This window comes from Hirundo rustica, chromosome 1, assembly GCF_015227805.2.
Source record: "Hirundo rustica isolate bHirRus1 chromosome 1, bHirRus1.pri.v3, whole genome shotgun sequence".
Taxonomy (NCBI): Eukaryota; Metazoa; Chordata; class Aves; order Passeriformes; family Hirundinidae; genus Hirundo; species Hirundo rustica.
The window spans coordinates 105,864,957-105,892,697 of record NC_053450.1 but is presented as its reverse complement, the minus strand read 5'-3'; the positions used below and the strand labels follow the sequence as shown (position 1 = coordinate 105,892,697).

Here is a 27,741-nt window from a genome sequence, read left to right as displayed (position 1 = left end):
AATATAAGTTGAGTCTGGTTCTTAACATAATGAGAGTTGGAGGCACTAGATGCGTGATTCTAATACATATCACTCACATTCAAATGCAGCAGGAGAACTCTAAAAAGGAGAAAGTTAGTGAAAAACCAAAAAGTTGCAGGATAAAATTAATTCTGTACTGCAGTATAACTGAATCTGATGGAGTCAAAGTTGCATGGGTGGACAAAATGCTGATCTTTCCTATGAAGACTTGCCTTTGCAATTTTAACATTATTTTCTATAGCTCAGTAGGCTGGAAATCATAAATACAGCCCTTATATTTAACAGTCACAGATACCATGAATAAGATGAAAATCAAGATGCGGGTCGACACGTTGCAGGAGGGATCACAAATATAATATTTTTGCCTTTGTTCTTTGGTAAGAAAGGAAATACAGAAAAAAAGATATATTCGAAGTCAAGGCAGTGTTGTAAAAGTTAAGAGATTTGGTCATTCTCATCCTGCCTTCTTGTAAAGCACTCACCATTGCTTAGAATCAGCATCACAGTTGCAGTAGTACTTGGGATCAGTACAGTTGCGTTCGATGCCGCAGGCACATTTTTGAATGCCAGGTCCTGATCCGCCCCAATAGTAGTGCTTCTCATTGGCTTTTCCAACCCACCAGGTATATGGATTCCCTTCTGCAAGGAATGAAAATGCAAGGTTATGATGCATCAAAGGGGTAGAGCTCCATAATGCATTAACAGAGCTCAGATGTTTAATATTCAAATGCTAACAACACATAACTGGAGCCATCCCACATTGTTGGCAAACAAATGAATTCATTATTACTAAAGGCATTCAAAAGACCTTACCAGGTAAACAGAACACATTTTCTTTTCTGCATTCATACAATTTACAATTTATAATTTATTTTTTTATCTTATATGCTCATTGTTCAGCTTTTTAATTGTACTCTATATAATGAGAATATGCGGGCAGATTCCATAATTATTTACAATTAATTTCAAACTCACATATTAAGCTATCAGATGGATTATTTAAATATTTGACCTTGAATGCTGCACAGGAAAATGTGTTCATTTATTTTCTCTTATTTATTTATTTATTTATTTTCTAAACAACAGCTTTTAATTGAAAGTTACTCTGTTGTCACTGGAAAACAAACATGTTCATCATGCGCCCTCCAGCTGGTGTTAAACAAAGCATAAAGAGATATTATCAAACTCCAAAAGCATCTTAACCATTTTGGAAACAGGATATAATTTTTTTAATGCAATACTTTAGCGGAGGCGTTCTGAACTTTGATGTAATCATGTATCTTCGACTTGGGTCTACAACTGGATATTTTCACATACTGCTCTGAGCTTATTTCTAATCCTTTTGGACTAACTATGACCTTATGTGTAAATAAATAAATAAATAACCCCCCTCCACTCTAATTTCTAATTTGAAAAAATGCCCTTACTGGAAAACTATTCCAAATTTTTATTCCTCTGGTTCAGCAAGACACTCAAATATGAACTTTACTTCAAACAAAAATGAATAACTTAATCAGTATCAATGTACTTAGTGATTTTTGGCATTGAAAAATAGTGATTGAGCTCAGCTTATAAACACATTTTTTTAAAATGTCTCTTTTCCATCATCTAATCTGCTGCTGGCAAATTTATATTAAATGAAATTAATTTATGGAATTCACTGATTAATAAATTTTACCAGTAAAATCCTACATAATATATATTCTACTTCCATAGGTTTTTGTTTGCGCATTGCACACATCCCCCCAAAACTACAGGCATAATCCTTAAAATAGCCATTTCACAATTAGATTTGATCACCTGGACCGTAAAGCCACTTTTTCCAGACAGAGGTGGAAGTAATCTACACCAAACTCTCAAGAAAATAAAATTATGGACATGAAGGAAACAACCAAACATCTACACATATTTAAAGAGTACCAAACCCTGAAAATGCTCAACTCTCCAAAAACACTTTTCAATGTATTTGAATTGTTAATATAATATAACAAAAATACAGTAATGTGAAAAACTCGTGGTGGCCGAAGGTTTTTATTAGCGTGGCTGTGCTGCATTGTGTGGCCATTCAGCTCCAGAGCTAATGCAATGAGTGTGGTAATAGTGTGACTTTATTCTAGACTCTGAATTGGTCATTTTAGCTTCTGTAACTCAATTATCACAGAACTAAGTGCTGCAAGTTAGGAGAATGCACCACTTGGATGCTCCAGTGGCATTCCTAACCTGCAATGCAATCTAGCAATTATGAGAGTATGTAGCCCTGGATTACAAAAGATTATTTAAAAAGCATTTAAGGGTAAACGTTATCTTTCCACAGAGAATGACAGAATTGCTTTTATTGATACAGCATCCAACTACAGAACTAATGATATCTGAAACTTCTATATTTTTTTTAATCTCATCTTTGAAGTAAGTTTTTATGTTGTGGCACCAATGCAGCCGTTTTGACTGTTACTCAAAATTATCTTTGTTTACATACTGTCAAGTGAAGGATTGCATGATTCAGTCAGCAAGTAATTTACTGGGAAGCAAGACTGCTAATTAAAGCACTGGGAGAAAAAAATTACTTCGAATTGTCAAAAAGCAGATAAAAAATTCAGAAACAGGTAGAATTGATTAAAGCAGATGACAGTGATGGCAGAATTACAGACTACAGTGATGGCTGTCATGGACCACTATGACAGACACAAAGGGGGTATGTTTGAACTCATTTAAATGACAATTGATGTACAGTTTTAAACCATGAGCGTATTCTAGAGCAGACAGAGCTGTTTTTCACATCTATTGCTTTTAATGTGTTTAGTGTGTTTTTATATATACTGGCTAGGCCGCATTTGGACTCACGTTTCTTCATTCTGAAGAAAAGACCTACCCTCAGGCTTAGGAACACCAGTTTAGGAAGAGACTAATGTGCATGTTTATAATTTCCAGAAATGTTAAGAAGGTAATTGTAATAGTTTTAATTTTGAAACTGGGCGGAAACACCAATTAATGAAGTGGTTTCACGGTCACTAAATCCTGGTCTTAGTATTCACTCTTTTTCTGTGGGAGAGACTAGGAGAAAAACAAAGCAGGCTCAACCTTAAAAATTATCAAATAGTTTTATTAACACACACTAAAAAAATAGAATAAAGTAAGTTGGAAAAAAACTAAAACAGAATGAAACTCCAAAAACACTCTTCCCTCCCCTTACAAACTGTTAACTTTCCTACAAAACAACATAAGGAGACAAAACTTGTAATTTTCAGTCAGTTTCACTATCTGACAATAGTCTTTCATCAATTCATTAGGGGAAGAGTATCTTCTAGAGCCATGGATCCCACTGACAACTTAGAACAGTTCTCTTGTGGGTTTTAAACTGTCACAAAAACAACCGCCCAGAGAAACCTGCCTTTGTGACCCTCCCAGGAGCAGGTTCCCAAGCTGCTTATGGGTCATGGGTCTTAGACTTTTGCATATTGGGGTGTCACCTTTTAAAGATGAATAACTCTAAAGCAAAGGATTCTTCATCTCAAGGTACAGAGATATCTTTTCGCTTCTTCACTGCTGCAGAGGGCTTCTCATCTTTATCTCTGTTCAAGCATCTTATAGGATTAATATTACTTAGTCAATCACAAACACCTTTGCTCAAATCCACACACCAGTCTAAACAATCATCTCCCCAAATGCATATCTTTCCCATGATTTAAAGGAATGATCTCAATATAGAGTTCATTTCCATGGCTCAAGTAAGAATGGAACAATCAACTCTTCAACCCTCTGTCCTAATAGTCTTTTCACTCTTGCTCTACTGACTTCATGCTCGTTTTTTCTTTATGATCACTCTGTCCTTTTTTACTTTCTCAGAGAAGGGCCAAGCTCTGTAAGCTTCATGTTGCCAGGAAAGGGTTAAATCTGCTCGGAGTCTTTGTCTCTCCCTCTGTAGCTCGTGGTGTTAGATGTTCAAGGCTGCGCTGGTGAGGGAGGAAGAACTCACACAGAAACATCAGCGATCAGAACACCCAGGCAGTCCGGAATCACAAAAAAACAGGCAGGATCATGAATGCCTTCTCAGCCCACCCCTCAGTGTAAACTGGGGTGGCCTCAGCCTAAATGGTGCCCATAGCTCTTATCAGGGGCCCGGCAGAGATCTCTCCCTGCTCCAGGGAAGTTTAGAGAAAGCAGTTGTTGTAAAGCAGCAACCTCTCCTTTCCCCCTTTCACCTGGGAGCCGATGGAATCCGGCCAGGTCTCAGGCCAGCTCCCCCAGAAGAGGGGATCAGCAGGCCCAGCTCGATGTTACCTGTCTCTCTCTGGCCAAAGGAAAGAAGGAAAAAGGCCCACCTACAGGAAATCAAGGGGTTTTATATGCTACTTCCCAAAGTTGTAGGCGACGATTTTCAGTGGTCAGAACAGATGCCAATATTCCAACTAACCCTCTGATAGGTCCCTGTCTTTTCTAAAGCTATTCCCAGGTCCTAACCTGGAGAATTATTCTACATTCTTCTGTAACTAAAAAACCAAACTGTACTAACCCATGACAGTAATATATGATTTTAAGGGTTTTGCACTCAGCACATATTCTGCTAGACATCCCCACAACCAATAATCACAGCACTGCTTTGTGAACACCACCCAAGGCTCTGCTTGCCTGGCATATTGTGCTAAGGCTTGTAACAGAGGAGATCTCGGTAGACAGCTCTCGTTAGCTGGCATCCACTCAGGAGTGCCACGGAATAAGGCACAAGAATAAGATGAGCCTCACATCAGAGCGTTTTGCACTACAGTGACGATACAAGAGGTTCTGGAGCTCCTTTACAGTCTAAGGTTAATAAGAGGTGTGGAGACACAGTTATGTCCCATCTGTTCTGTATCAGACAAATCAGATGAGAACAGCTCTTAACAGCCTTTCTGCTTCATGTCAAGAAACAGATGAGCAACGTTTTGTCTAAAGTTCATATGCTTAAGTTGAGAATGCTATGCAGTTATAGTGCAGACACTGCTGTGACTGAGCACAACAGAGAGTAAAAAGCCCTGCAACTGGAGAGATTAAAAAAACAATACAAAAGAAGGCTAGAAGGGAGAAGGATGTGTCATGCAGGAAAAAAAAAAAAGAAAAAAAAATTAGAAATGGGTTCACTATTTCCCTCTCACACTTCACTCTTTTTTTATACCACTGTACTCTCCTTCTAAGGATATAAATCTTTCTGCTCAGGAGCCCTTTGCTTCTTTTCTTCTGCTTTGGAAGGTTTTGGAAAAGGCTAATCCAAGTAGAATGAGCAGTGCAGTCCAGTGTGAAGAATGATCATTAATGCATGTAAATTTAAGTATCAGAGTATTTTAACAAAAATTATTATTTTGCTAAACTATCAAAAGTGTTGGTCTCACAGAATTTAGAGTATATAAATCCAGTTTAAAGACAAAAAGTAGTTTTTGAATGTATTGCAAAAAGAAGCAATACGAGAAGATATTTCTTCTGTTTTTTTAAACTACCTTTTCGTACCTTATATATAAATTTTGAGTCATGGGAAGCTTTTTAGTTGTTGTCATTGATTGAGTGCTTTTTTTCCCGCCCAAGCTTTTGTGGACAAATAGCATCATGAGAAGATGGAGGAGGGAAGAGACTCTCCACCTGCCAAGGAATTTTGATTAGAATAAAGCACTGATGCAGAACTGGTTTCTGGGTACAAACCAGATCTCCTTCAAGGGATGCTGTGGAAATTGTTTCTGTGTACTGAGTTATGACCAGGGTGCCTTTCCTTGTCCATTCTTGAAGAGCAGCCCCTTGCAAGGTTTTGTGTGCTCAGCACTCACTGGCTTAGCAGAAAAATAATGATATTATCAGAGTAAGGTGTGGCTACCAGGAAAATGGATAAAGTTATCTAATTTTTAAGAGATCCTGTAACCTCACAGAAAAGAACAGTCTTATAAGGACAAAATGGCCAATGTGATTTTATTGGGGCATGCAGACACATGAGCATGGCTATAGGCTATAACATCATACTCTAATCATATTTGTAGTGATTAGAATCTCTCTCTCTCTCACACACACACACACACACGCACATACAAGCCTTTAACATCTACATGTAATACATCTAACAGTGCTTGCAGTGTCTTTGCAGTGCTGGACTTTGGTTAAAATTAATTATTGCAAAAGATAGGTTCTTATTTAAATCCTTGTGCAATATTAGGTGAGATTTGCAGTTATTAGATCAAAGTATGTAAAGAATTTGGTCACTGATGTTTTCTATCAAGTTCTCCTGTACAGAAGATTCAAGAAAAAGTAAAGATTAAGGAAACTTGTCTGTATTTTCAGAGATCACTTAGTATTCTCACAATGTCATAAAAAAGTGATTCCTTTTTCATCTCATAAATTTATCTTTTTTTGACCCATTTAATTTAATATAAAACTATACCCAACAAAAGTTAATGTAGTATGAACAGAACTCTTAATAGTCAATAATATATTTATTTCTAATATAACTGAACAGTCTCAAAAATATAACTTTTTAAAGTTTCTGGTTTCAAAATGTATAACTTTTGAAAGTACACTTTATATTCTACTGAGCATTTAATATAAACAATTGGTTTTATTATTTTTAAATGCAACTGATTAATTAAAATTCTGCTACTTGCAACATTTTAGGGCTATTATTTCTATGTGTTCAGTACTAGTAACTGAAGCAGCAATACTGAGAAAACTCTGAGAACAAAATTAAGTGGACTGATGTTCCATGGCACTCTGCATTTAGAGGACTCCATTCAGAGTCCTCTGAATAGATACAATAAATACAATAAATACAGAGGACTGTATTTATTTTAAGATACCTGGAAAAGCTAAGTCCATCTCCCATTTGCTCTGGAAATTTCCCTGACCTCTATACGGTCTTAAAACTGAAGGAAATTGTTAAAAAGAAAGGCTAAGAATTCTTTCAAATGGAAGTTGATGGCTCAGAACCTCTGAAAAACAAGACCAGTGAAAATTACTTATTGAGGGACCCTGTCTAACTTTAACAACTACATTTAGCTATTCCCTGGAAGAAATTAGGTGTTAATTTACAGGACTGGAGAGCTTTGAATTGAACTTTTAAATGTTTCATTTTAAATGGGTTCTTTCCAGTTTCCATTAGTATTACAGATCTCCATTAAATACTAAGGAATGTCAACAATAATTACAGTACTTGTATAATTGTTATTATTTTCAGAAAATATTCTTTTGTTCAGTCTTTTACTTCTTTTTAAATGGAACATCTTGAATTAATTACCCAGTCATTGTTATTAGCAGAATAGGCCCAAAGACATTTTTCAAAAACATATTGCAATTTTGGACACCTGAATTAATCATAGATAGGAATGAAACCTATTTCCCAGGGGTAATATATGATGATGAAATTAAAGAAAAAATTAAAAAAAAAATCAATTTCCACATGTGGAAAGCCAGGTATAATTCTTCTGTTTTTGAATAAAATACTTTCTTTGGACATGGATTTTGCATTCAGTTACACTATAACACCCGGTACATTTAGGCTCACACAAGGTCAACCTGATTTAAGGTCATGGTTCATTAATACCCATGCAGGAGTTCTATCTGCTATTACAGTGAAGAAACAGACACTGAAAGAATAATTTTGTCACTGTTTGAAAAGTTCAGCATGTTAATATGGTTGTGCGCTTCACAGCTTTCACCTTGCTTCTTATTGCCAGCTTTTTTCTTCATACCATCAGCAGTATCTATTCCAGTCAGGTCAAATCTTCTGAATGAACATTTTGAGCCATTTATCTCAGGTGTTGAAGACTTAATATTTTGAAAAAACAAAAGTGGCTTAATGTCGCTCACGCATCAAATCATCCACATGTTCCAGTTTAGGATTCTTAAAGTCAACGGTGTCAAAGCTCGGTAGGTTTTGTGTATCTAGTTTATTTTCATGCTGATTTGATTTTTTCCTCATCTTTATTATTATGTGCATGCTCAGGACCAACATGAAGCTGAGTACACACTTTGCAGGTTTTCTGCCCCTGTCTCATGTTTTAGGAAGTGCCAACCTAGGCTGAAAACCCAGCACTGAGGAATTTCATTGCAAGAGTGGACACTGCCAACTGAAGATGCTAAACTGTGAGAGATTCTGCTCCTGCCTGCAACTCAGGCGGATTATGAGTAGGTTCTATCAGTTTGATCACCCAGACGGTGGAATTATTTGAAACTGAGAAAACAGAACTCAGAGAAGAGTCTGGCAGGTCACACTTCCATATTTCAGTGACAGTACTTGTGTCGAAAGTGACTTTGAGTGAACCTAATAAATAAAAGGAGAGTTCGTATATATGTGGTTATACTGAGATAATTTTTTTTAATCAATATTTTACCAATTTTCCATTTCTTTCAGTAACACTTCTTGCTCACTAATGTGCTGTGCAACATATACACATGAATTTAATATGACAATTGTAAGCAAAGTCAATTCTTACGCTGTTACCTCATTTTGTTAACTGATAAATCATTTTTCTTTGCAAAAAAAAAAAATTCTTTGCAAAAAAGAAAAATATAAGGAGTGCTTACTATTTGTGAATAGAGCTTGCATCAGTGGTCACTATTCTAATGACTAAGACTTGAGATTAGTCAAACCCTCATGACAACATGAATGAGGCATTTGAACACACTGGAAACTTGGGGCAGAAAACAGAGACTGAAGAACCTAACAATCAAAGGAAAAGAAACTAAAAGTACCCTTGGCCACTTGAGAAAACTAGAAACACCTCATTTATAGCTACTTGTGTGTTTAATAGAAGTATAACCTAAAACTTTTCATTTATTATTTATTATAATTTAAATTTTGTAGGCACTCACATCTGACTTATTTTTTCACAGTGCTAGTATCAAATGATTTTTTTTTCTTTTACTAAGACTAGCCTCAAACATTTGTTTTCTTTATAAACTTACTAGTGGTTGGTCTATAAACAACAAAGTGGTTGGTCCGTTTGACAGTACTATTTATTTGCAAAAACTGTTTAAACTGCTTGAAAATATAAGATTTAAAGGCAGCCCAGAAAGAGAACTCTGAAACATGCCTTGCTTGTTAATATAAGAATTGATGTGATGTCTAAATTCATGGCCAAAGCGTTTTAACGGAACCTTGGCATGAAGTATTTGGGTTCTTTTCCTTTGTAAAATATTCAGAATTATGCCATATGTCAAATGTAATTTATGAAAGGGAAATATTCTTGAGATTTTAATAGGAAATTAAGATAAATATTGGAAAATACTGGTGAAAAGCATATGAAATGTCAGTAAATGTTAATACAGCACACTCTATTTACTGTTTTCTTAAGAGCATGTTAAGGATTAATCGCTGTCTACTTTTCCTCCACAGCCATAAAGTAGTGCATTTTAAAATGAAGGTAAAGATAACCACCTCCATAACCCAAACTAGAGGAACTCCCATGACCTTCAGTATCAGGAACTAAAATCAGATGTTAGATGTCCCTCCAGGAGCTCTGGCTTTTCCACTCATCCCGGACGAAAAGGCCCCTGTGACCAGTCCTCGCCATACTCCTTAGGCTTCACTTAGGTTTAGGTGCATAAAAAGTGGCTGAACTGAGAAAACCCCAAATTTTCTCATCTATGTCCAGTAAAACCAGAAAAGGAAACCTATTCAAGTGCTTGAGAAACAAAATTACTGCCTTAATGATGACTATGCCTCGGGTTGATGGGCATTGCTGTGTTCTTCAGTTCATCAAAGTATTCTCATGTGCATGTATATTTGCCTGTTAATTTTTCAGAGAACTCATTTCATATGTGTATTTATCAATCTCAAAATATAAAGCAGCAAATACGGTATCTTTTCCTAGATAATAAATATTTAGCTAAAGCATCTTTTCAGCAAGGGTAGGGGTACTCCTGTTTATTGAATCGGTATTTTTGTCCTAGTATAACTCTTTCTAACATGTCAGCGCCTGAATCCACAAATGTGTAGGCAAAGATGACTTTTCTTTCAGAATTAGCAACCTATAAAAAAGATCAGGAGGGAGAACTGTCGTGTTGATGTCCAATGCGTTCTATGAAAAAGCTGTCTGACAGCTTTATTTTGTCATTGGAGAGATTTACTCCTTGCCCCAGCTCATGAAAAGCTAGTACAGTACAAATGATTTTTTTCCCTTGTCAAAACTCATATTCCAAGCTGCAGCACTACTAACCAAGCCTGACTTGTTATTTTTCTTGGAATTGAGTCTCAGTGGTGAGATTTAGCTGGGGAAAGCAGCTGTCAGATGTCCTTGTATGCTACTCTTTGCTAAGATTTAAAGTGAATTCATTATAAAATCACTACAGTCCCTGCTATCCTTAACAGCATGGTGTGCCAAACTTGCTACTGTTGCAATTAATTAATTGTACTGTAAATTCACTGGATCATTTAAGGCCTAAGAGTAAATGTCTGAGCTTGAGGAAGTGCTAAGGAGAAAAGCAAGTATTTTCAAACAACTGAGTGTCATTTGTGGAAAAAAAACAACACTTACAGACATAAATACTCAATAAAAAACCAGTTAATTATAATTTTTACTATGTGTTCTGAAAGAAGGGGCTTATGGCACTTCCTCTGTGAGGAGCGCATACAGGAAGAAACACAGCTAGAAAGTTTAACTGCAGTTGGAATAGACTTTTCACAGCTAGGACTACCCAAAGTAGAACAGGTGCCAGCAGCAGCAAAGCTGGGAAAGTCCCAGAACAGACTTATCTATCTTATATACCCTGGGGTCTTCCCAGCCAGGTCATGACAGAATGCACAAGTCCATCTCGTGGTCTTGCGAAGAGCATACTAACAATAAGTTAGAGGATTCCGTGATTTTGCTTTGTCTTTTTGTGATCAGTTGATGAACTTATCTCTACTCAAACCTCATGGATGGGCAAGCAGCATACAGACACACGTAGAACCATTAGCACTGAAATCCTGCAGGTTAATACCGCTAAAGACCCTGGCTTATTTACCTTCTTAAAAAGGATATAAAAAAGCCTAGGAACTCACCAATGATACTCCAACAGTGAGGAGATGCCTTTTGAAATTTTCTATAGCCACAGCCTTATTTTATGGCAGAGTCCCATTGGAAGACTTAGTGAGAATCAGAAACTGTGATTATTAGCACAAAAATGGCTGCGTTTGTAAGTAGTATGTTTTATAGGGAGTGTAAAATTAAACTGAAATTATTTGATCAGACTGAGTGCAAAAAGAGAATCGTTTAAGATGGCATTCTATACATTATGTGGCAACAGGGCAAAAGAAAAAATCAGTTCTGTAAAATTTTATGTCAGTGATAGTAATACCACAGAATGGTATTAATGATCTTATTTTTCGATTGATTCACTTGCTGTTAATATTATGAAGACAATCACAACACTCCTTAAATAAGCTAAAAGTAGCTAAATAGTTCTTGGGATCTAGCTTCACACACCCACACCTATACAGAGAAGAAAATGGGTAACATTCTTATGTGCACCTACATCATCCAGCCCAGAATATCTTGCTGCTCCATTTTATCTGATTTGCAGTAATAACAGCCTACATGGAACTAAATATGACAACTCCCTAAGAGCCAATGCCATCATTTTACTAACAAATGAACTAAAACTAACAAGATCCCAAGGTAAATTAAACTACAATCAACGTGAGCAGAACTGATGCAAGCTTTTTTGCCAAAAGGTCTTTCCTTGGAGATCGCAATACCACTTACAAGAATTTTTCCTTTTGAGATGTTGCTCCTTGCCCCCAAGCAGTGTTTAAGTTGAAAGAAAAAAGGCATTATAAGAGACAGAAGGACTTCAATTTCTCTCCATCCATGTGAACTTAATATCTGTCACTTCATACAGAACGTGGACTGTGGCACTGTTGGAAATTGGTTTTGGGAAGCGCAAGGGTTTTCTATTGTTGATGAGACTGCTGCAGCTGCTGTTGATTTTCTTTCCCCACTGACCCTTGAGGAACATCAGAACATTCATCTTTACTTCTTCTGTTTCATTGTTCCTCCACTGCTGTACTGGAAGACATGAATTCTTGATAATAACACTGATATTTCAGTCTAAGAAAAAAAAATTCTTTTTTTCAATTATATGGAGTGCCTGGGCAATTTTGAAGCCAGAACAAACATTAATAGATGAATCCAGATATTAGCCTGTTTTCATGACAGCAACACCATTCCCAAAGTGACAAGTCTGGAGGGTATTCCATCCTTTGGAAATAATAATGACTCAAACAGGTATTACCACAACTTGCATTGCACTGTGTTTCATAAGATAGCAATAGATTTGAGGAAAATACAACACAATGAGCCTCAGCACTGAGGCTTACAACAGGCTGACTATCAAGCGTACCCAAATTGAAATAAAGGAAGCTACACTATTCAAAAAACATGAATCCAGGACAAATAAAGATTAAAGCTGGAGGCCCAAACTCAAATCATCTGCTAAGGAAGGGCATTTGAGACAGAAATGGAACACAGTAATGAATAACCTTCCCAAAGAAGCCCTCACAGAAGGCATTTTCATGCTTTCATGTTTCTACAGTCCAAACCGTTTCTTTTCAAAATGCTTTTGCTGTTTAAGACCAACCTGTAAATTATTGCAGACTATTATATCCTCTTATTAGACTTCACGCAAAGGCATGAATAACCTTTTAAAAGATATATGTAATACACACAGATTTTAGAAATTAAATGAAACATTAGTAATGATGATGCTGCTACAGAGAAGTTACTTAAAGGGATACAAATTTCATTGTGAAAGGGAACAAGCAGAGGACCTCAGATATGTATTATCTACAGCTTACTCTGGAGAAAACTATCTTTGCATCCAATGCTGAGATCATAAACGAAAATAAGCAGAACCCTTTTTTAGCTGATCATTTGTCAGCCTTGGTAATGGGCTTGTGTTTTGCTATTTAGATGATTTCTCTTCCAGGCCAGGTTGGGTCTCATGGCTACTGTAAAGAACTATGTCTCTATTGATTTCTGGAAAACAGGCACACATATTGATCGAGACTGACAAACGGAAATGTTAGGTCATGTGTTTCACATTGTCAATGTACCACCTCCTACAGTCTGTGCTCAGGGCAGTCTTTTTCCTTGCTAAAGCTTCTTTCATCAGTCCATTCAAGCATATTAATTCTCACATGTGGGTTTCACATTTCTCTATGGGAAAATTGAAACTGGCTATGATGTACTTTACTGTAGACTTAGTAAGATTTTATGATCATATCTTATTCTATGAGTTGAAATTACATGTCTTAACTATCATTATATACTCACAGGGCACAGGAATTACGCTGGTGCAGTGTATGGAGTTCCAGTTGTACTATTAACAGTAGAAACAGAACTCCAGTTTCACTTGCTTCTGGAAAACTTGGCTCGAAAATCCTACATTACTGCACTGACACGATGAATGATTTCCCCTGCTTTGTGTGACAGAGTTTAAGCTCTCTAGAGAGAGAATGACATATTTGTGAAGATAACAACACCAGTATTCCCTGTGATTCTTTGGACTCCTTTCACTCCAGGATGAAGTTTATTTTTGTGAGGACCAGGAGTGTACCTCCTTGCCTTCAAAGCCAGCTTGCTCAGTGAGGTCTTTCAAAAGCCTCAGCTGACTCTGAAGCTTCTGCAAAAAAAGCTGGACAGTGCTTCAGCAGAGGCTTTTAAAAGGCTCCCAAAAACTCTGCCAGGAAACCTCATTGGGGGGCCCTCCCTTTCCTGGAGAACTCCTTTCCAGAGTGTTCCCACATGTGCAACACTGCAGGCATTGCTGCCTTGTACCTCTCCAATTTGGACCTAGGCCAAACGGACTGCCTTCTGGCCTGACCTCGAACCAGCCTTGTCACTGTGGACTTACCCAGTGACTGCCTTTGAACCTGGAAATTGTCTCTGACCATGACTTGATATGGAAATACCTTCTTCAAATACTGCTATTAATGGGAACCCTTGATGCACATGACACAGAAACAATTTACACTGAGAGAAGTGCTTCGGATATATGTGGCCTTAACATGAGTGTCCTGGCTCTGGCCAGGACAGGGTTGATTTCTGCAGTAGCAAAAGGAAGAGCATGGCTGGCACACGGATGTTGTTTTATACCACCCCAGGTCATTGCTGGGGCTGTTGGGGAAGCGGTCCCTTCCATCTGAGTAAGTGTGGCAAAAGGAATGGTGGAGAAATGCTGGCTCCAAGCTGGAGGAAGAAATTGGGTAGTGCCAGTTTCAAACAATCTCATGCGAATTGTTTGCCTCTCTTGTACATTTTGTTGTTGATACTGTAGTTGTTATGGCTTGTTTTCTTATCTCTTTCCAGGAAATTGTTCTTATCTCAGCATGCGATCTTTACCTTTTGTACCTCTAGTTCTCCTCTCCAGCCTGCTTCTGAGAGAGGGTGAGGGGGAAAGTGAATGAGTGATGCCTGGTTTGGAGTTTCAGTAGGAACACTAAACTGCGGAATACCATTCCTAAACCACAACAGAGTGTCAGTGAAACAGCTTGCACACCCCTTCCTGCCATAAAGAAAACGTGGAGGAAGATTCAAAATAATGGACTGAAAAAGCTGGTTTAGACCGATAACTTTGAAGGGCCTGAAACTTTATCATATGGAGCCCTTCTTCACTGGTGAATCACAAACATTTTGCAAGAAGGCTCTTCTGTTTAATTCTAGTTATCACACAAAGTCTCTCCCTCAGTGAACAGACTCCACAAAGTCCAGAGCACTGCCAGCTATAGGAGCGATGTTTGAAAACCCTGTAGTAAAATGGTAAAAAGCAAATTTGATTACACTAAATACCTAGAGAGAAAGCAGAAGTTGCAGGAATTATGAAATTTCGCACTGTAGCAGGCAAAGCATAAAAAACCCCCACTGACAGAACATGAATTGAGGCATTTTTAAGCTAGAAATATTTTTCAGTGAAGTTCATTAACCTTTGGCACAATTTGCTGCAAGTTATGTTAGATTCTTTACAACTAAAATTTTGTATAGTGAAAAATAAGATCTTCTCTAAAACATATGCCATGCATGCTTTAAATTGGAGGTCAGAATAAGTAATTGTAAAAATCTCTTCTGGCCTTATAATCTTTTCAAATAAAACAAAAGTTTTTTGCTACCCTTGAAAACTACTTGGAAGCTTTAGTGATGCTGAACATGACTGATTTCCACTTGTACTTGCTATGTAATTAATAAGATGGATACCTTGTAATTTCTCTGCAAACAACACTGGATTCTTGTTTAATTTTGAAAGTGGAGCTTAGGGTTACTATTTTCATGCTGTGCCAAGTTACTGAAGTTCTGACTCTGAGCGACTTTTTCTCCCATATTTCTCTGTCATAATTTGATCACTGTCCTGTGATGCTTCAACAACACATGTGGCATTGCCACAAAATTCTCTCCTCAGTCTGCTAAGGTTTCATTTACTCTTCAATACCTTGTCAAATTTGGCTTTCTGCATAAGTCTCAAAAAACAGAACAATGTAGAATGGAAGAGATGTCCAGAAATCATTTACTCCAAACTTCTGCTTGAAGCAGTGTTAACTTCAAGCTTGAATCAAAGCACTTACAGTTCTGAAACATCTCCAGAGTCTGGGATTTCACAGCTCTTCTGGGCAGCTTGCTACAGCAGATCACTACTTTCACAATAAAGTATTTTTTTCCCTTTAGGTCAGCTAGAATTTCTTCTGTTGTACCTTTTTTCCACTGCCTACCTTAGAGAAAAATCTGTCCCAGACTTCTATAAAACCACCCCTTAAGCAACAGAAGACAGCATTTAGATCCCTCCTTAGCTTTTCCCCTTCTCCAGCCTGAACAAGCCCAGCTTTCTCTGCTTCTATTCGTATATTATCTTCACTCTCCAAACCATTTTCATGGCCCTACCATTGGACTGACTCCAGTCTGGACTCCAAAACTGGATTGTTAAACTATGTAAGTATCCTGCCAGGCTGCTTGTACAGCATATAAAGCCTCCTCTGAGTGAGAGTCTATCCTATTGATCACTCTGGTATTACCTGTGAAGTAGCTGAGAGTTCATCCTGTCCCACCTTTTTTGACATAAGCATTAGTTAGCATTAGTTTCAATGCTAGTCCCTGAGGAACAACAGATGGACTCTGAACCACTGGCTGAGACACACTGAGGCTGGCTGTTCAGGCAGTTTTCTGCTCAACTTATAGACCAAAGGACTGATGTTTTTCAGGCAAGAGAGTCTGGTATGAGATTTCCCTTGTTTTAGTTTCAGATACTTACAGTTGATCAGACAGATTAATTCATGTTTGAAGAGTACTACATTTTCACATGTAATATTTTCTTACATTTTACTTCTCTTGTGACTATTGGCATGTTCTGTTTGGAAGAACTAACCCTATAAATCAGGATAGATTAGAAGGTACATGTAACTGTCAATGTTATGTAGAGTGCCTTTTTCCAATATCTTTCTCCTACAAGTGAATGACTTGACCAAGTTTACTGTGCCACACAAGTTACCAAGGTTTTGAAGTATTTCCGTTAATGGGAACACAGATACACGCACTTGCATCTAGCTTTTAATTCTCCATCTACACTAAAAGTCTGAGAAGAGACCACAAAAATAGTTTTTAAAAGCCTTTGGGGGACATACAGAATGATCTCTGAAATAGAGGCACTTGCAATTTATGAGTCTATAGTTAGTCTATATCCTATCCCATTCCAGAACAAAGATGCAATTTGAGAGAAGTGTTAGAATTTTGGACCAGCTGTGCACAACATACTGCTGCTTTGTAGATAGTGACAAACTTTTAGTGAGCAACTGGAAAAAACTACAATTTTGATGCCCAGAAAGAGGTGTTAAACCCAGCTGTACAGTGTGGACTTACTGGGTCAGATCCATCAGGATCTGCAAGCTGTGGACCTGTTAATGAGTAACCTATAAAATTGATTGCACACCCTGTATCAAATGTATATTTTATTTATGACTTACTGTGTTCACTGAGTCTTATCAGCAATGACCAGCTGCTGCCTCTTCTTCAAGTCTTAAACTCTGTCAGTCTCTGGAAGAATAGAGGTATTGTACAATCTGACCTAACAGATCTGGCAGCTGTGTGTCTGTTTTATTGATGGATGATCTGAACATCTACAAACTACTACCAAGGAAATCTTGGCTTCAGACTGGACATATTTATTTCAGAAAGGGAAACAGAATAAAGGATGAGCATGGAGTGAAGCAGCAAAATTTGTATTATAATGCAGAATTTTAAATTTATTCCCAATAAATAATCTATTGCTCCAGTAGTCTAGTTCAGTGTTTCTCCAGTTGTGAACCACATACTCTTCTTAAGATGTTTGGAACTGTGTATGAAGCAGAATACACTCTTATCTCTGTGCTATCCCGTGATAAGGTATGAAGAGACAATAACTGTGAATGAGCTGAAAACCAAACTCATCAAAAATAATTTTATTTATCATTTTTATATAATCCATTTCAAACTGCTCAGGTCTATCATACAGTAAAAATAACTTTATGACTCCTAGTCCCAGAGCAGAAATAGTTCAAATGGATGATGGAAAAGGTACAGATTTGGTATGAATTCACTCTGCCAGTTGCTGTAGTTTGACCACAGTTGTTAACTAGGTACCACACAGCTACTTTCTCACACACCCCCTGCCCGCAGAGGGATGGGGGGAGAATGGAAAAAAGAAGTTAAAACCTATGAGCTGAGATAAGAACAGTTCAATAATGGAAACCATAACAAAACCAACAACAATAATAGTAATAATGCAATAAAATGGAGAAAAATCCCCAAAGAAATAAGTGATGTACAGTAAAACTGCTCATCATCCACTCACCAGCACCCAGCCTGTCCCCAGGTAGCTACTGAGATTTCCTAGCCAGCTCCCCCAGTTTGTACACTGAGCATGATATTCTATGGTATGGAATACCCCTTTGGCCAGTTTGGGTCAGCTGTTCAAAGCTTTCTCCTACACAGCTTCTTGCGGACCTGCTCCCTGACAGAGCAAGGAAAATTAAAAAGTCCTTAGGGTAAGCATCAATTGAGTTATCAATATTATTCTCATAGAAAAGCTAAACCAGAGCACTGTATCAGCTACTAGGAAAAAGAAGAACTCTATTTCAGCTGAAACAAGGACACCAGTCCAAATTTTCCAAAGACAATGATGGATTAACTTAGTCTAGGCAGGCTTTGTCCCACATCCAGTATTGCCAGTCTATGCTACTCCACCTCTGCTCCAGCTGAGGTACCACCTGGCATCTGTTCTTCTGCAGGTGACATCAAACCAGCATGAAACTTTTACCTGACTCAGTGATGTTCACCTGCCTGAACTAGATTAAATACACATTTCTGGCTCATCCAGTACTGCACAGATCTGATATTAATGACTGTGAAACAGCCACAAAATGACTCTTTGCCGAGTTTCCAAAACTCTATTCCTTGATCCAGACAATGTCATTGATTACTGCAAACATAAATAATCTAAGACAAAAGGCATAATCAAAGCTCTAGTGTATTGCTCCAGAAGTATTCTAGATGTTTATTAAAAATTTTGACTGACAACATAAAAAGAATGAGAGGACTATTTAAGGCAACACCTTTCTAGGAAGATGCTATGTTATAGTAACTTTATCAGGTAAGATACCAAACAATAGTTATCTACTAGAATATTATAATGTGATACTTTGGTTTTCTGAGTTCATAGTTTTTAAAGAAATGCTCAGATTGTTGTGATGCTCTATTTTCTTAGAATCCTGTAACAGGAAGTAAGGAAATTTGGTCTTTGCCCTATTTTTTCAATACATAATTTACTTTTGTTCTAGAGATGATCTCAGAATGAACACTATCACTTTAATTAGGCATAAATGGAACAAAACCTTGACATTGTGTGAAGAAAACATGGCAGGCAAAATCAATTTCTTTTTGGGGAAAGGGCAGGGGCAGAACACACACATGCACAATTCTGGTGCACAGAATTCTTTTCCACTGCAATCCCTCCAGCCAGCCATTCACCATGGGTTTTCTGCAAGTGGAATTCAGATGAGGCACTAGTTCCCTCTGTGCTACAAAGAAGATGACACAAATACCTGCATGATGAATTATAGGGTGTTTCTGAGTCCTTACTGAACAAATCTCTGTATCACAGAAGCATGTGAGGTAGGTGATAACAAAAGATCAATTTCTTTGGAGGAGACAATATTTTCTCCTCTATGCTACTCTGCAGAATAAAGATGGAATGTAATATATACATTTATCTGTACAGTTCCTGTCCAGTAAATTGGCAAAATCTAACAGTCAAAGCGCTACACTGTTATTTATAAAAAGAGTAGAAAATAAAATTTTTAACTTAGGACATAATGAATGAGACATGAAAATATGCATTTGAATATATAATGACTAAAAATATGGTAACTTGGATGATACTTAACTGAAAATTGACGAATGGAACACTGTTCAGTTAGTATTTGCTGAACAATTATTTTCCTAGCTCCACCCTGCTTTGGTCACTACTTTTCAAGATCCATAGAAGTTATGTTTTTTAGACTTGTGACCAGTTGCTAGGATTCAACTGCAAAGAGTGTTATAATGGGCTCAGACCAGCCTTGAAGCAAATTAAGAGATTTGGCCTTGTGGCTGTAGGTCTGTTAGGGAATAAGCAGATGGCTAGGAAGTTCTCTCTGATAAAACTGAGCATTCTTTCAAACCTCTGTCAAATAGATGTTTATTTTCTTTATGAATTCTGTATCTAACTTCCAATTAACTTTTTTTTTTTCTACTACCTTTTATCTGCCTTTCCTCATTTTTACATCATTTTTTTTTTCTTTTCTGTAAAGCAAATGACTTTTTAGTTGGAGAGAGATAAAACTTAAAAAGGCGAAAGGTGCTGTTAAAACACAAGGACATACCAAATTGTCATAGCTCTCTGCTTATCTATTCGTGAAACCTCATAAGATGGCAATGCAATCAAAGCCAAAATGAAGCAATTCTATATCAAGAAAAACTCCACGTGTCTCATTAAACTTATGCATGTATGTACCATGTTCAGAAACAAGGCAGACAAAAAAAGAATCCAAAATGGATCCCTGCTAGCTTGATGGATTCCAGTATGTCAAACACATTGGGATGTATGCATATATATATATTTAGGAAAAAAAAAATGTACCCTGTATATATGCATATACAGCTATGTATGTAGATCCATGTGTGTATGCAGGTACTTATCTTTTAAACTTATGCACGTTTCTGATTTATTTCCCTTTACCAGCTAACATGTGGTCTATTTTATTAGGCAAGAAATGTCTTTCTTTTTGGTAATTCTGCACCGTGTAATAGCATCTGTCTGTCTTTCTCTTCTGGCATTCCCAGTCTGACAGCATAGTGAATGGCATTTCAGTTACAGTGTTCAGCATGAATAACAGAAGGATAAAACAATTTTCTGAAATCTCGTCCCACCACACCTCCACCAGCCCACCTCAATGGCCATCTGGAGCACTTTTGTGACAGAGGAACTAAAAGCTTGCACTTCAAGGAGCTCATTCTAATTCCTTGTTTCACAAAGCTTCCCAGAAAGAATTGAAAGTCAATAAATGATAATAGTAGTATTATGACTTCAGTCTCCAATTACTTTTAATAACTTTTAATAACAGTAGCATCAAGGAAATGCTAAAATCTCTCTAATAATTCCCAGGCCTCTGAAAGGGAAGACTTGCTTTTGTGCAATGAACCCCAGCACAATATGATTCTAATTCTGGTGCACAGAAAGGCTCAATGCTTTGATAAATTTCTTTCACACATTCACTGTGTTAGCTACCACATGCACAAATCCTATAACTTAATTGATTTAAAAGTTCATTACAAATTAAGCTGCAGGAAAACATAAACTACCATGACAATGCTACACATTGCTGAGTAGGGATAAATGTAAAGTACAAATATAAGACAGGGAATTGGAACAGTCAGAGGAACCACAATTGAAATTTAAGTCACCACTGCCATGAAAAAAACAAACGCCTCACACAGAGAGCTTCCAAGAGATGCATGGTGATTCTTTCTGTTTCAACTCTTGGATGCTCCATTACAAACTAAAATTCAAAACCAGCAACTAGCAAAGGGACGGAAAGGGAAAAGAAGGTGAGGGGGAGGGAGAGGTTGCCTGAACAGGGATTGGTAGATAGCCAGGAGGATAACTAGAGGTCCAGAAAACATGACATACACAGAAGAACAGATTGTCAGGATTTATCTTAAGGAAGAAAAGACTAAGGGACACAAAACCAGTTCTTGCTCATAAAATAGACTTCTGCAAAGCCAGGAGAGCAGTCTGTATTGCTTCCTCAGAGTAGGCAGGCAAAGAATTAAAACTGGAGCAAGGAAAATCCAGAAGCGACCTCAGTGAAACTGCCTAATAGTAAGGAGAGTGAAGCTCTGGAACAGGTGACCTGGGGAGGCTGTGGTGGCCTATGTGAGTTGTGAGCTCTATTGTCGCATCAGAGCAACAATATGTGTCAGGAAAGACAAAGAAGCAGCTGTGACAGGAGATATCAGATGAGCTCCTAGAGGTCTCTGTGACGTTACTGTTCTGTACCTTATTGCCACACTCTAAGCATGAAATACAGGAAACATATAATTCATGAAACTGCTGAAATTCTTGCTTTTTTTTTTCTTGATTAAAAACTTACTGACTGCTTGAGAATAGATAGAAATATGTCAAACTGAATGACAGACACTGACTTCTACCTATTCACAAATAAAACTTTCCAGCTGAGATGAGATGTACATCCAGATCTGACCACAAGGCCTGTCTGTTCAGCTGTTACAGAGGCTAAAAGCAGATCCAAAGCTGTCTAGTCCTGAGGATTCTGCTCCTTCTTGAAAAACTTGAGACACATTGGCTTGTTTGTGGCTTTTTTTTCTTTGCTATTTGCCATTTTATACTAATCACTAATCTTCTTTACATAATTTACTGATGATGGATGAGTGATCTTTGAAACAAATCAGTCATGCTAAATATCAGCATCATGACAGAGCTACATGGGTTAGGATGCTTGGTCTTTGTACTGCTTAAAATGCTGCTCTGGGAACAGCAAACCTCTCTAGTCATGAGAGATATGTTTTTTCCTAAAGCATACTGCGTCAGAACCTATGCCATACACTAAGCTCCCTCCCTTTCATCCATTGGTACGCTGGCAGAAAAGGTGAAAAAATACAAAAGGCAATCCCTGATTTAATATGAATATCTGAGCTGATGAGGGTCATTAGGAAAACTTCTGAGCCTGTGCTCATACCTGTCTACCATTCACCTGAGATAACATCCTCTTTGCTTGGGCCTAGCGACACATGGCCACTCAGTGACCTCAACAACCATCAGAGATTTATTTCTCCAGGATTCTTATTCAGCAGTGAGAATTCAAGCCTATCTGACTGATGTAATTTACTTCCCCAAAACATGTTTAAGAATCCTATTTAGAATTCAATGGAAATGCTGGTTGGTGAATTTGAATAAGACTCCAATGTCAATTGTCCTTACAGAAGAGGGAATGTGTCTGGGCAAAAGTGACTTGCCTGTATTTCTTGTTCTGTGATAAGCTTCTCTCTGGACTTCCTTACTTTCACTACTTAGGAGAAAAGATAGACTGAGCCAAACCTAGCAGTGTGTTCTTACAGCACATAAAACAATGGATTTCAAAGTATTATTACAGAGAGGTTAATAACTTAGGAGGAGATTGGACCAGACAACCAATCCAAAGTATCCTTGAGCCCTACGATAACACATAGCAGAAGTGAACTGTATTTTCCTGGACTGTTGTAAATACTTCTTGCTGTAAACTTTTCCTTGTATATCCTGTGCTATTTATCATTACATAATTGTAAGTATTGAATGACAGCACAGACAAATACCACTTGCTGTTTGTTTCGTTTTGGTATTATTGGTCCAACATTCTTAAAATACTGTATATTACTTCTCCAAAGACAGACCATTCATATTTATCCTTTATGCAAAAATTTCTAGACTACGGTCATTTTGAGTACTTAATTACAAAATTTAATTATTATAATTCCGAACATGTTTAGATTCTCTTCCCTGGAGACTTTCTCCTTTATATTTTCAAAGTAAAAATTTCTAAATGCCATTGCAATGTTTAAGTCAAAACTGAAAAAATCTCCTGCAATTTTAGGTTTTATAACATATATTAAAAACAAATTGTATTGGTCAGAATGATGGGAGCATGCAGTTAGCTGTGCCCTCAGGATAAAATCACTAAAAAATCAGTGACCATGCCATAGAGAGACTAAACAGGGACTGGGTAAAAGAGTAAAATGCACATTGTCTTGTCCTCTACAAAATCTTATGAAAATGAATACCTTTGTTTAAAGATAACCAAAACCCAAGTGAAATCAAAGAGAAGATAAACAAACAAAGCCTTATGTGACAAGTTAAATTATGAGGAGCTGGAGAGGAAAAATAACAGAGCAATGGCAGAAATGGATGAAAGGTTCTAGTCATAATAACTGACCTGTAGAAATGTTAAAAGCAACCATGTAACAAACCCCAATGTTACGAGTGTTGAATGGTTTGAAGAATGCATTTTCCCACACTGTGGGAGTATGCATACTATTCCAGATCTTGCACTCTACTTTAAATAAGAGTTCATATTTAGGATCTTGGAGAGGTGATACAAGGGTACTCAATGATGTATTTTGTCTTTCATCCCTAAACCACTATGGATGAAGTCCACACTTATTTCTGAAAAGGACTATCACAAGTGTTATACCTTGTCCTTAACCTTACACAAATGCTACTCTGGACAAGCTGCACTCAGGGGCATTGCACTGAGCTGCTGCAGAGGGAGAATAACTTCATCATGATACCTTAATTCTTCATTTTGTGTTCCTGTCCTCTCACAGAAGGGCTGTACAAGTAGATGAAATGCTGTTCCAAAATTAGAAAGGTCCCTAAAAACCTGAGCAGTTACGCAGTTCCTAAGGCGGGCATGGCAGAGTCACTGTGCAGGATGACTGAAAACACAACAGCTTCAAAGACTTTAGAGTTCTTTTTGATCAAAAGACAAGTAATAATAAAAGCATTGCTAATTTAATATGCAAATGGCTTTTGAGGAAAAAGTGTACACTATTCTCACAACAGGCAAAATTTTATTCTTTGAAATGTCTACAGACTTTCTGTTGGTAGGAAGATAATATTTTTTTCTCTAGAAATTAGAAGAAATAGAAATTGTCCTCTTTATAACTATAAATTATTGAAAAGTGAGTGGATGAACTTCTCCTGTTTTAGAAACCTTATTTAACTTTTTTTTTAGTTGTTCACTTGTTTTATTGCCTTGCTTCTTAAAATATGTACAGAGTGTATTATGTTCTTTTCCCCCTTTTCAGTTCAGTAACTCCTGGTATTTTTAGTGATCAGTCTAGCATGTCCAATCAAAAATTGACTCTAGCAACACTTTGATCAATGGATATTTGAATATATCAACATATATTGCACATAAAAAATTGAGTTTTGTACTTTATGTTTCAATAACTGCAAGGATTTTATTGTGCTGATGTTCCACTCAGATGCTGAGATGTGGGTGAAATGACTCACATGTTGCTAGACACTCACCCTAACATTATTAGGGAAAAAATATTATAGGAGATCCAAACGTAACTCACCTCATACTCTTCTGAGATATGATAGAATTTTGACTTGGAGGAACTGCTCTGAAAAAGGGCTAAACCTTGAAGAATGAACAATAAAACCTCTAAACACTCCATATGCCATTAATTCTTTGTTTCACATTTATCAAGTTTGGTTCCAAAATATCCTTACTAATTACCCTTAGATGCAAAATATTATTACAGTGCTTCCATTCCATAAGCACAGTTGAACCTCTGTTGAAATATTTTTTCTTTTTATGGGGCTAGGCTTTTCCAATACTAAAACTCCCTTCAAATCTTTTCATCAAAAGGTTACAAATCCTCCCCTTTTATTTTTTGTTGCAATTGCAGTAATAAGTATCATGCTGTTCTTTTCACTTTTTTTTTTTTTTTTTTTTTTCCCTTTCACTACACTCAGCTAGGACTCTTCCTTTTCTCTTAGAGAGAAGCATTTTCTATTAGAAGTATTAGGACTACTCTCTAATCCTTTTCTCTGTGCAGAAAAAGTGTTCCACAAATCTAGATGACTTTTAAAGGAGCATTATACAGAAATTGTCATGTCTAGGCCAGTATAATTTTCTTATTTGCAATAATTTGATTGATTTCTCTTCATTAGCGCTAAATCTTTGTGACTCAGTATTAAAGTGGGGTCAAGTTTCTAAGATAGCTGAGGTACCAAAAGTTTTGTGAATTCCAAGTAGGAAAACAGAGATACAAACTTATGCTTGTGTTGAGAAAAAAAACCCTATAACTTCTACTGGGTATCAAGCATTCTTGCTATCACTAGATATTTATCAGTATAATAATAGTATTGTGCTTGCCTCTATATAATTAAATTTATCACAGGAAATGCAGTGAGGAAGTAGACTAATAATATATGACACAATCCCATCCATTATTTCCAGTGTTCACAGAATTGCCTGTTAATTACTATTCATCTATTGTTTGCTCATACATTTGTCACTTTTTGGAAATCAGACCAAAAAATCCTAAGTTACTTTTTACCTAACATCTTTCCTGAATGATAATAAGGCTACTTGGACAACACAGCCCTAAGCTTAAACGTAGCGGAATCAAACCCACAAGAGATGTAAGGAAGAGGATGCAGTTTGAAAATATTTTTACTTGTGCAATGGACACATACTTTCTTATCCATGCAGATAGAGTTTACAAGCCTTTAAAAAACCCAAAAAGCCACAAAATCCTTCAACACATCAGCCTAGTGATTATCTATGCCATTAAAAGTATTAAAATTTCTGTAGGTCTTGCAAAGTCAACTTGCATAATAATCACTTTGTAAACCTCTTAGAGGAATTAAAATGCAAGTTCGTACTCACTACTTGTAAAGATCTATTTCACCTTGGCTTCTAAAACCATGTTGGGCTTTCACTGATACAAAAATCTTATTCAATGTTATGCACTTTTGCCTGATGAATTACAAAAGCAGAGATATTCTTTGAAGTATGGTTTGTTTTTTCTAAACAAATCATAGCCCTTTGGATTCACTGAAGGTGGTAAGCTATGCAGTTTTTAACCTTTAGCTGTAGACTGACATGAGAGAAGCAGACCTTGATGAGAAGACAAGTTGGAGTCACTCCAACAAATGGAGTTCCAGGTGAACTCAAGACTGATGAGGAAGAAAAGCTCACCATGAGCACCATACTTTATCAAGAAAAGGACCTGGGTCGCTCATGCCTATTGTGAGTTTCTCTACTACAGTACCAACTTGGGATCCAGAGGAACGCTGAGAAATTCAGAGTAAGAAAACAGAAGACAGTAGGAAGTTTTCTTAGATAATAATTTCAATTACATTATCAACAAAGCACTTCTTTTTGGCATTAGTTAACTTGGATTGTCAGGCTGTTAAAACATTACTTGTACTAAAACCAGACTCTTGCCTCCACGTATGAGATGTGTTCTCTTTTGCTCACAGAGTTCAATGAGCTCTCTGCATGTAGAAACCAGCTCTTGTGCAGTAATAATTTACTGCTGTCACCAAGGCACTTGTTCACTCTACACTGTAAACTAAGCTGGGGTGCACAGGCACTGTCCATCTTATACACTTTTCCTAAACTGAAAAATGGTATTTTATACAGGAAGAAAAGATGAGGCTTCTTATGCTAATGTATGAAGCATACTCCTAATTAAGAGACTTAGCTGGAGTCCTTTGGAGTTAGATAAATTTTCTATGTCGTTCCAACAAGATATCATCTGAAACCAGCCATTACTCATCTAAGCTTTCTACCTCCCTCTCCCTGGATCAAATGTCAAACCCCTATCCCAATTTTTATTTTAAATTTTCTACTTTTAGTTATAGCTGTTACACTGTCCTCCCGGGATAAAAATTACTGCTCTTGTTTTAGCAGCTGACTTCCTACCCTGTGATCTACTGATGAACTACTTTTCACTTTTTCTTTCCTGTCTGTATCTGGCAGACCCTTTTACTATCTTGTTTTCAAAGACTAATTTAATTCCAACATATTCTCTTTTAATTTAACCTTTATTTTTCTGTTCATCTCTAGATTTCCCTCCCATCTAACATTTATACATTCATATCCTACTTTTCAAGGAAGACTACATGATCAAACTATAACTTTTCATTGCACACTACCTCTTATGTGCTATTTGATAGTCTTGTTTTCCTTTTGAAGCCTACATGGTGATGTAGAACTTCTCTTCCAAATATACCGTATACACATTAAATTTCCATGAGATCATTTTTGTAGGAAGAATTATTAAAAGCTTTGCTTATTTTCAGTGTCATCAATCCGTTCTTCTGGACATTTGATGGGGCCCAGCAGAGTAACAAGATTAGTGAATGGCAGAAGTTTTTCTTACTATGAAAGCACCTTGTCAAATTAAACATGCATAATTTATAACAAAGATTTTCTTTGCTGCTCAGTGGTAAAAATTTAATGCATCTGCAAAGTTTCCAGTCCTGTATTATCAGAGTATAAATTTGAGATATATGACTGATTAGAGGTTGTATCAAGCAAAGATGTTTTGTGTATAGAGCTGGTGAAGTCCTCAAAGAAATGATTCACCAAATCCACTAAACATGCACAGTGAATACCATCGCCTAAAATTTTCCTAAGAATCATATAAAGATTAG

The 27,741-nt window shown here is 37.0% G+C and overlaps 1 protein-coding gene across 1 annotated transcript in view; it reads right to left on the bottom strand.

Moving 5' to 3' along the window:
* Positions 1-27,741, bottom strand: part of CNTNAP2 (contactin associated protein 2) — a 770,772-nt gene that overhangs the window by 170,764 nt on the left and 572,267 nt on the right. Inside the window, exon 14 of the mRNA XM_040057848.2 lies at positions 504-660. Within this exon, the coding sequence (XP_039913782.1) occupies positions 504-660 (157 nt within the window). The remainder of the gene's footprint in view (positions 1-503; positions 661-27,741) is intronic.